Source organism: Morus notabilis, unplaced genomic scaffold, assembly GCF_000414095.1.
Source record: "Morus notabilis unplaced genomic scaffold, ASM41409v2 Scaffold87, whole genome shotgun sequence".
NCBI classification, from domain to species: Eukaryota; Viridiplantae; Streptophyta; class Magnoliopsida; order Rosales; family Moraceae; genus Morus; species Morus notabilis.
Window position 1 is genome coordinate 568,175 of NW_010366183.1, and position 11,312 is coordinate 579,486.

At 33.2% G+C, this 11,312-nt stretch overlaps 1 protein-coding gene and 1 pseudogene across 1 annotated transcript; both read left to right on the forward strand.

Annotated features, from left to right (window-relative positions):
- Nucleotides 1-385: 385 nt before the first annotated feature.
- On the forward strand, nt 386-1,884 carry LOC21405964 (annotated as a pseudogene).
- Nucleotides 1,885-8,300: 6,416 nt separating this feature from the next.
- On the forward strand, nt 8,301-10,325 carry LOC21405966 (protein DETOXIFICATION 56). Its single transcript, XM_010109804.2, has one exon. It carries the CDS (start codon nt 8,488-8,490, stop codon nt 9,943-9,945), a length of 1,458 nt encoding a protein of 485 aa, XP_010108106.1. The 5' UTR covers nt 8,301-8,487; the 3' UTR covers nt 9,946-10,325.
- The last annotated feature ends 987 nt before the right edge of the window (nt 10,326-11,312 follow it).

Sequence of the window (11,312 nt, forward strand, 5' to 3'; positions counted from 1 at the left end):
CTAAAAGTTATTCCATAACTAGTAAAACATGATTCGAACTAAAAGATACTCGATTAAAAAAATAGTGAATAGATAAAACCTACAGGAGAGTAGAGAATTAAGCATCTGACTTTTTAATTCTTCTTTATTTTGGACCCAAAAATTATTTTCCTACGTGATTTGCATGAAGTATTTCTTATTATCTCTATCAGGAAAAAGAGAGGGACGCAAACTCACACCAAACAAAAAAAAATCAGGGACTATAAATCCCTTTCCAATTTGCTTCTTCTTAAAAAAATAAAAAAATAAAACAAAATAAAAATTCCTCCTACACCATCAACCTTGCATAGAGCAGGCCTTTTTTTCAGCCATTCACTAAAAAACCCACGTGCCTGAAACATCAAACATGCAAGAGAACCAAAGCACAACACCATCTAGTACTCTAAAATGGGCAGAAATTAATGCCAAAAACATGATAAGAGAGCTAAAAACTCAACAAAGATTAATCTTTCCATTGGCGTTCATGAACTTGACATGGTTCATAAGGATAGCCATCTCAACGGCATTTCTAGGCCGGCTAGGAGAGCTTCAGCTGGCAGGCAGCGCGCTTGCCTTCACTTTCGCTAATGTCACAGGCTTCTCCTTCTTGAGCGGGCTATGTGGCGCCATGGAACCCATATGTGGCCAAGCTCGTGGAGCAAAAAACGTCAAGCTCCTCCACAAGACCCTTCTCATGGTATCCCTTTTGCTGCTGCTAGTGTCAATTCCTAATTCTTTCTTGTGGCTCAACGTTGACAAAATCCTCATCCATTTTGGCCAACAAGAAGACATTGCAATCGTCGCGAAAAAGTACCTCTTCTATCTCCTTCCTAACTTAGTAGTCGCCTCTTTACAATATCCTCTCAAGTCATACTTGAGCTCACAAAGCATTGCAGCTCCTATCATGCTCAGCTCAGCTCTTGCGCTTGCTTGCCATGTCCCCATCAGCATCTTTCTCTCCAAAGCCAAGGGTCTTGCGGGGGTTTCCATGGCTGCTTGGATCCGCAATCTCATAATTGTGATTATACTAGCCCCATATGTGTTTGTGGTGGAACACAAAACGGATGGGAAATGGAAAGAAGGTGGATGGTGGGACCAAGGATATGAAGATTGGAAGAAGCTTCTCAAGCTTTCAGGAGCATGTTGCCTCACAACCTGCCTTGAGTGGTGGTGTTCTGAGATCCTAGTCCTTCTATCAGGGAGGCTTCATAACCCCAAACAAGCAGTTGGGATCATAGTAATTGTGCTAAACTTTGACTATCTTCTCTGCTCTGTCATCATTTCCCTCTCTTCTTGTGCATCAATTCGTGTGTCCAAAGAGTTAGGCACGAATAGATTGGGGCCTGCCCGTTACGCAGCCTATGTGTCTCTTGTAGTGAGTCGGATCCTAGGCTTCATAGGTAGCTTGTTGATGGTTGCAGCCAGGGGAAGTTGGGGAGCTTTGTTCAGCCATGACAAGGGGATTATAAGAGGGGTGAAGAAGATGTTGTTGATGGCTTTGATTGAAATGATGAATTTCCCTTTAATAGTTTGTGGAGGAATTGTTAGGGGAACAGCTAGGCCATGGCTGACTATATGTATGCAAATTTTGGGGCGTTTTATCTCCTGGCTTTGCCTTTAGGGGTGGTTTTTGCCTATAAGCTTGGGCTTGGGGTTGGTGGATTATTGACAGGGTTATTAATAGGGGTTGCTGCTTGTCTAGTTCTGCTGTTGGTATTTGTTTTCAGGATCAAATGGGATAAAGAAGCCGGTAAAGCACAAATACTTGCCTCGGTTAACGTTCCTCATGCCTCTGGCTCTGAGATGTGTAGCGATGGGGATCAAAAAATTGTAGAGACAGTTGATAATCACCAAGTGCGAGAATAAGAGAATTCTTTGATGGGGTACCAAAAAATAAATAAACAAATGGGTACTGCACAATTCTAAACCATCAAATTATTACTGTGTTGTGTTGAATTCATATATATTATTTTTATTATGGTACAATTCTTATGTGATTTGAACAGTTTCAAAGACTTTTTCTTTCCCTTTTAAGGAATCCTCTATGAGAATATCTTTTAGGGAAAAACCAAACGTTTCTTATGCAGCTCAAGTTCAACAAATGCACAAGTTAAAACGACAAAATGCTTTAAAACAAAGCACAGAATGATTAGCAGCTGCCCTATAAATGAAATAGGGATAAACCCAATGAGGTTTTTGTCCTCTCTAAGTAGGTGAGAGTTTTTCTTCTTCTTATCGGGCTATTGTTTATGCATGCAACTTTCATGCATCAGGAAAAAACCAATGTAGAGGCTTAATATTGCATGTGAAATATATGCATATCTGCAGACAATTAAGCTTGTATTTTCATGCCAAAAAAAAGATTTCATCATTCAATGAATGAGGAACATCATGAACCATATTTAACAAAAATTCATAATCACTTGAACGATTCGAACCAGTTTCGTGGATTTTCAGAAAGATACTTTACAGTACTTTCATGGATTGCTTAACTCGTATGCAAAATTAAAATCTCAGAAGAACTTTCTTTGATCCATCTTTAACCACGAAAATAATGTCACAGATTAAATAGAAAATAATCATCATCAAATCCAGCTCTTTGGCTTTCTCACACGGAATCCAAGGGTAGTCATTATTCTCTGACCGGGGAAATTGACTTCTTACCATTTGCCAAGAAGCAGATAATAACAAGTTGTAATTTCTCCACTAATAATACCTGGAATTATGAAATATGCTTGTGCGCAATGCTGCTAAATCCGTCAATACGAGTCTACGACAAATAAGTTGCAAAAATGACTTAACAAGAAGGTTTTTTTATAAAATAACTTTCTAAAATTTTTTTAAGATTATTATCACTAGTACTTCTGAATTTTATGTTCATTTTCAGTTTGTCCTCCGAGCTTTTAAATATCTCACTTTGTCTCCTAGACTTTCAATTGTTCCCAATTAACTCCTTCTATCATAATTTCTGTTAAAAACATATAACAAGAAAATAATATAGCCACGTAGTCTTTATGTTAAAAATAAACAGATAAAATTCACGTGAACATACCCCTCTTTTTCCATTTAATTTTAACATAAATTCTTCTAAAAGAACTTAAATGTGACAAATTTAAAATTTAAGAAGCAAAGTGAGCATTTTCAAAATTAAAAAGCAATAGTGAGAATAATCTTAAAATTTAGGGACACTAGTGAGATCGATCTAAATTATTATTTGCAAAATAACTGCAAAACAATCAAAGTCAACCATTTTGTTTTTTTTTTTTTTTTACAAAGAACTAAAAATGACAAAGGTTCATCTTCCAATTTCAGTTTATTCGGCAGTAATTACCAAGCAGTGTAATTTTTATTTTTTTCCCAAAAATACGAAACAATCTTAATAGAAACATGAAAAGCTTCAGGGAGTTTAGAATTTGGAGATCATCTAAGGCTCCGTTTACTTCACTGATTCGAGTTTAGAATTTGAGTTTTGCTACGGTTAGAAGCTCTCAGAAACAGTCACATTTAACTTTTTTGCAACAGTAAAAAGCTCTCACATAAAATCACATCTCAACTCGAATCAGCGAACTAAACAGACCCTAAGTGTGAGCAAACTTTAATAGATTAAACTTGATTCGAGAACTATTTATTGAAAAACATGCATAACTCAAATAGGAGTCAACTTAAGCCTCGTACAGTTAGTTACAATTAAAATACATCATATACAATTGAACATATACTAAAATTTTTAGTCAGAAATTACAAGTCCTAGCCTAGAAGGTACTTAGCTACGTACATATATAGCTTTTGAAGCATGTGCCCACACATAACGATTAGAAAAGCATATATATGAACCTGATTGTAGTCCCATGGACGTGTCACACATGTGTCACGGTTAAAAAATTAGTATAATTCTCTTATATTGAGTCTAACAGTTACTATTTTAAAAATCATAAGTCAATTTTAAACATATGACAATAAATGAATGTCATGCACATCTATTATTAATAATTATATGAATAATATTAAAATGCACATCAATAAACGACTGTCGTTTTTAATATGAATAATAATTTATACAAATATCATTTTTACTGTTAATATCAGTCGTTTTATCGTATCTAACTGTTATTTTTAAACATGAATAATATTATTGTGGAGGATTATATTTGTCTTGGCATCACTTTCGCTAATGTCACAGGCTTCTCCTTCTTGAGCGGGCTAAGTGGCGCCATGGAACCGATATGTGGCCAAGCTCATGGAGCTAAAAACGTCAAGCTCCTCCACAAGACCCTTCTCATGGTAACCCTTTTGTTGTTTCTAGTGTCAATTCCTATTGACAAAATCCTTATCCGTTTCAGTCAACAAGAACACAATGCAATCGTCGCGAAAAACTACCTCTTCTAATCGAATATCAGTATTATGGTTGAATACCAGGCAGTATGATGACCGGATACTCGTGGTGGATTTTTATTATTTATTCTTGATTAATATTTTTTTGACTAATATAATTTGACTAAAAAGGATATTAAAAAATAGTATAGAGTAAAATTTTAAACACAAACACTTTAAGGGGTATTTGTTTCCTTTTCTCAATATTTAGATAATTTTGACAAATTCCCATTAAAAGTGAATGGGTCAGAATTTTCATCATTTATTTTTAATTCATAACTTTTTTATTTAAATAATTATACTAACAAAATGATATTTATCAAAAATAAAAATTAAAAGTCCAAATTTATACACTCTTAAAACTAAATTCTCCATTTTTTCAGTATTTATTTTTTCTACGATTCAATTTACAAGCCCAAGCATCCTACCGTCAATTACCGAAGTCCAATCTACTTTGCTCTCTAGAACTTGCACGTTTCCGAAACACTTTATTGTATACCAACTATATATTTCATCTCAGAGATTTAACATGACGTCTTCGTTCATTTTAGGCTTAGATGTAATTAATATGCATCCAGAAAAACGGGGAAATGCTTTAATATTAGTCCTGACCAACTATATAACATACCATCATAAAATGAAACTATAACACAATTTTTTTTAAAAAATTCAGAGCTAGAATTTCATTGAAAAGATAATATTCTGCACGTATTTAGAATAGCTTTTGACTCTTCAAGTCACTTAAATTTCACCAAAATATGTATCCACTTGATCAAGACTAACAAGATATTTTTTGAAACAGAGCTACGGAATGATCAGTTTTGTTGTTCTTGGATATTTAACTTGGCAGATTAGCACCCTTAATTAATTGAGAGTGATATAATTTGTTGGTTGTTGCCTGTTGGTGTCATGGTTTTTAAAGTGGTGGCCGAGAGAATCAATGGCTGAAAATTACCTGAGATGGTTTTGTGGAGAGTAGGAAGTCCAGGTGCCTCTACCTCAATTCTTTCTCAGAAAAGATGGACTTGCCCCCAGATGTATATGCATCTTCTTTTGCAGCACGAATCACAATTTAAACTTTTTACTATAATGTTTTCTCTTATAAAAACATAAATTTAAGTTTTTTATTATAATATTTTTACTCACATAAAATTCACTTTTAAATTAAAATTCTTAACTTGAATTGATATCTTTCCTCATTATTTAGTTTTCCTTAGTAAATAAAAATTATCAGATCAATCATAATTATTTTATTTGAGCGTGACTAAAGAAATTCTTACATGCTGGAAAATGTTTACATTTAACCACAATTAAGCATGAGAAGATGTGAATATTTAACCGATAACCTAAAAAAATTTGAAATAATCTCAAAGTATTTTTCATGAACGTCAATCCTCTCATTTATCAAAAAAAAAAAAAAAAAAAAAAAAAAAAAAAAAAAAAAAAAAACCCCAAGAGGGGGGCCCTTGAGCCTTTTTTTTTTTTTTGTTCCTCATAAATCAGAATCATGGAGATATTAGCTTTAATGGGCATGGGGACCACATAATTATTTGGCCATCTTTCTTCTGTTCTTTGCTTTGATTTTTTTTTTTAAATGTAAAGCTACTTTTTTCTTTGGTCCTATATAGAATCTCATTGGCCAGGCTTCATATCTTACAAGTAAGTGACAAATGACTAGCATTTTCCCTATAAAAAAACCCAAAAAAAAATCTAACGCCCGTTTGATAATGTTTTTAAAATAGTTTTATTTTCAGTATAAAAATGAAAATGAGATTATTTTGAAAATTATTTTGAAGTTGATTCTGAAATTACGTTTAGTAGTCTTTCAAGATATTAGTTTGAGTATGATAAAAAAGTAAAATCATGTTTAGTTACATTTATGTTTGTTTTGAGTACATATAATTAATAATCTTAAATTAATATATTAATAATATAATAATAATAGATAAATTATTATTAATAAGTACATTAGTAATTAAACTATATATATAATAAATAAATATGTTAAATAATTGAAAATAGTAATTAGTAATTAATTATAAGTAATTACTATGTTAGTAATGTACTCATATTTATTAGATTATAATTAATTAGTTAGTGTATTAAGAAAAATAATTAGTATATACAAAATTTATTAATATTCCGTTTACTACTTAAATTATTAACTTTTAGTTAGATAATTAAATAATTAGTTAATTAATTACTATTCTTCATTTAATAATCTATTATTTAATATATCACATGATTAATTTTGTATAATTATTCTTATAATGATTAATTACTAATTATCAATTATTAATTATTATTGGTTAGTATATTACAGATTGATAATTATAATTTAATATTAATTATTAATTGAGTAATTACTATTTATTTTTTATTTACCAACTATTTACTAATTAATAGATTATAATTAACATAATATATGATTGATATATTAATTATTTTTTATTTATTTAATAACCTATTATTACTTGTTTTATTGTTAATATGTTGCATAATTAATTTTTGGCTATTGATCTTTAACTAAATAATTAGTTATTAATTTATATATAATATAATTAGTAATTAATTATTAATTATTTAATATAACTTTATTGATAAGTACTAGAAATTAAAACGAAAAAGCAAAAATAACTTTCAATCGTTTTTAATTTTCTTTACAAAAATCATTCTCATTGTTTTTTATTTTCATTCTCATTTTCAAAACTTTTATTAAACAAACGCGATTTGTAAATTGTTTTTATTTTTATGCCTCAAAAAAGTACGGAAACATTTTTAAAAACAACTAAAAAATAATTCCAAACGGGCCCCTAGTATTCTCAATCAGAATCAACCTAAAATAGATGCCCACTAAACAACTCATTGATCTGCTATCCTGGTCTGTATCTTAAATGCACAAGATTGAGCTAAAGTCCAAACTAGTGAATTTGGTGTTGCAACTTCCACCTCTACATGGAGATGATCAATACGTGTGCTGGTTTACAACATTAAAAAAAAAAGGAGCTAAAAATAAATAGATAACATATTTAGTGCCTTAGCTACAAGATAAAAATACATGAAAATGGACGACAATGTTGATTGGATTTTAGAAAAGAAGAATGGGGAACAAGTCGGAAAGCAAATTAAGAGATAAAAATAAGAAAAGAAGAATGATAAAGTGAGAAACACATAATGATGTCATGAATATAAATTGGCCCATGTCAATGATTGACACTATACTTTGTTTTTTTTTTTTTTTTGGGGAATTTTTTTCATGCATAATTCACTTCTTTTATAAAGTAGAAAATTATTAATGATGTGTACCCTTTTTTTTTAAGCTTTGATTTTTCCTTTAGTTTATTTGGTCATCTTACCTTTTCTTTTCTTTCTTACTCATATATTTTATAAAGATTGTTGGAGAACTTTTTTCCTGTTTTTAAGGGCATATTGGTGGAACCATACTAGAAATATATTGTGGAGTCTCTCTAAACCGATTTCTTTGTTTTGGATTCTTCTAATAAATTTTGTTGGGACGTGAGTCTTATGAACTCGAAATACTAAATTTGTCAAAATTCTTTCGCTTAAATTCGTGACCAAATATATTGACTTCGGAACAAATAGTTGGCATAGAGAATAAATTCAGCACATGACAAAATACAAGGCCGGTTTAAAGAAAAAAAAGGAAAGAAAAATGTTTTTGCAAGTTATGATTAAAATTTCACGGGCAATTTGCCATCATAAAGCTGATTCTAGCTTTATTTATTTTTTGACTTGAGTGATAGGCAAAGCTTGGCAGATAAGGATAAGACTTTTTGGCTTTGCTAAAGCATTTCTTATGATATCTTTTCAGGAAAAAGTGAAACGGAAACAAACACAAACAATAATCTTAAAGTAGTTACAAGGATGATATATGCCGTCACTGAGCAATAACCAATGCCTTTCTCACTCTCATCACTCACTACAAATCCACCCCGTCACTCCCTCTCTTCTGATCCACAATTGGCCGTTAAAAATTCTCAAGTCCTTTCCAATTTGCTTCTTCTAAAGAAAAACTATCCTCGCAAGTCAAGAGATCCATAAAACAAGCCTTTTTCAACAGTTCACTACAAACCCACCATGCCAGAAACATCAAACTTGCAAGAGAACCAAACGACAACACCATCTAATACTCGAAAATGGCCCGATAAAATGATAAGAGAGCTAAAATCTCAACAAAGATTAACCTTTCCATTGGCTTTCATGAACTTGACATGGTTCATAAGAATAGCCATCTCAACAGCATTTCTAGGCCGGCTAGGAGAGCTTCAGCTGGCAGGCGGCGCGCTTGCCTTCACTTTCGCTAATGTCACAGGCTTCTCCTTCTTGAGCGGGCTATGTGGCGCCATGGAACCCATATGTGGCCAAGCTCGTGGAGCTAAAAACGTCAAGCTCCTCCACAAGACCCTTCTCATGGTAACCCTTTTGCTGCTGCTAGTGTCAATTCCTATTTCTTTCTTGTGGCTCAACGTTGACAAAATCCTCATCCATTTTGGCCAACAAGAAGACATTGCAATCGTCGCGAAAAAGTACCTCTTCTATCTCCGTCCTAACTTAGTAGTCGCCTCTTTACAATATCCTCTCAAGACATACTTGAGCTCACAAAGCATTACAGCTCCTATCATGCTCAGCTCAGCTCTTGCGCTTGCTTGCCATGTCCCCATCAACATCTTTCTCTCCAAAGCCAAGGGTCTTGAGGGGGTTTCCATGGCTGCTTGGATCAGCAATCTCATAATTGTGATTATACTAGCCCCATATGTGTTTGTGGTGGAACACAAAAAGGATGGGAAATGGAAACAAGGTGGATGGTGGGACCAAGGATATGAAGATTGGAAGAAGCTTCTCAAGCTTTCAGGAGCATGTTGCCTCACAACCTGCCTTGAGTGGTGGTGTTCTGAGATCCTAGTCCTTCTATCAGGGAGGCTTCATAACCCCAAACAAGCAGTTGGGATCATAGTCATTGTGCAAAACTTTGACTATCTTCTCTACTCTGTCATCATTTCCCTCTCTTCTTGTGCATCAATCCGTGTGTCGAACGAGCTAGGCGCGAATAGATTGGGGCCTGCCCGTTACGCAGCCTATGTGTCTCTTGTAGTGAGTCTGATCCTAGGCTTCATAGGTGGCTTGTTGATGGTTGCAGCCAGAGGAAGTTGGGGGGCTTTGTTCAGCCATGACAAGGGGATTATAAGAGGCGTGAAGAAGATGTTGTTGTTGATGGCTTTGATTGAAATGATGAATTTCCCTTTAACAGTTTGTGGAGGAATTGTTAGGGGAACAGCTAGGCCATGGCTGACTATGTATGCAAATTTTGGGGCGTTTTATCTCCTTGCTTTGCCTTTAGGGGTGGTTTTTGCCTTTAAGCTTGGGTTTGGGCTTGGTGGATTATTGACAGGGTTATTAATAGGGGTTGCTGCTTGTCTAGTTCTGTTGTTGGTGTTTGTTTTCAGGATCAAATGGGATAAAGAAGCCGGTAAAGCACAAATACTTGCCTCGGTTAACGTTCCTCATGCCTCTGGCTCTGAAATGTCGGGTGAGTAATGATGGGGAATGAGGATCACAAAACTGTAGAAACAGTTGATAATGACCAAGTACAAGAATAAGAGAATTCTTTGGTAGATCATGAAAAAGCGCCCTATTGGTTCTAGGCCATCAAAAAATTTTCGGATTTTGTTGAATTCGTATTGGTAATTTTTATTGTGATACCATTCTGATGTGATTTGAATAGTGGGAACTGTATTTTTTTCCCTATCAGAGAATCCTCAATGAGATTTCAAAACAAAACAGTGAGTGTTAAATTAATACATTAGCGACAAAGCAAATGAGGTTTTGGTCCTCCCTACTTAGGCGAGAGTTTTTCCTTCTCATTATTAGCTCTTGTTTATTTATGCAACTTTCATGAAACAGGAAACTGCCGGCAAGAAACAAGCCAATGTGGTGCAGATTCATTGTGAAATATTTGCATATCTGCAGACAAGCTTGTGTTTGCATGAATTTATTAACTTTTGCACCAAATTAAAATCTCAGCAGAACATCCTTTGATCCATCTTCAACCAAGAAAATAATAAAATTCCAAGAAGCAGATAATAAGTTGTAATTTCTCCGTCATTACCTGGAATTAATGACCAACGAATCAACAAGAGAGAGAGAGAGAGAGAGATAGTAATATCTTGGTCTACCACCGCCATAATATCTTGAAATGACTTCTTTTGTGACTAAAAAAATTGGGTATTTATAAAGAACAATGGCATGCAATTTTATATGCCATTTTATATGAAGAAAAAAATGAGTCGTATTGATTTCAGGGTAAACCTTTAGGCATGAGTGTAAATTAAATCTATAAATCGGTACGTTTATCAAATTGGATAAGTGTTGTTTTTCTACCGTTTGCCTCTTTTTGAACTAAAAAATCAATGTCCAACGATTACTATTGACTGCCCACATTAATGCAGGAAAAGTTTTATGTCATATAGTGAAATCTTTATCCTCTTTCGCTTCACTGATTCAAATTTTTAATTCGAGTTAAAATATGATATTTTTTTTAAATTATTAACTGTAACAAAAATTGTTAGATGTGACATTTTCTCAGTGTTTTTAACTGTAAAAATATAGGACTGAAAACTCGAATCGGTGAAATAAACGAGGCATTTGTGTTTAGAGAAAGGATATTGCACGCATTGAAATTCCTATAATTGGCACTGTGTGTTAAAATCTATTGAATTTCACGTATCAAACAATACTGAATATAGAGAGTGATAAAGAAAATGATAAAAAAAAAATGATGCTAGTATTTTTCTAATTTAAATAAGACTTGAAATGAGACTCTTGAGTTGTACAAAACATTACCTTCGATTAATATAATGTTTGTTATGCCTTTATTTTGGGGAAAAAAAAAGTATAAAAACACC

Coding starts and splice junctions, on each gene's coding strand:
- LOC21405966 (XM_010109804.2), top strand. CDS start 8,488: ATGCCAGAAACATCAAACTTGCAAGAGAACCAAACGACAACACCATCT.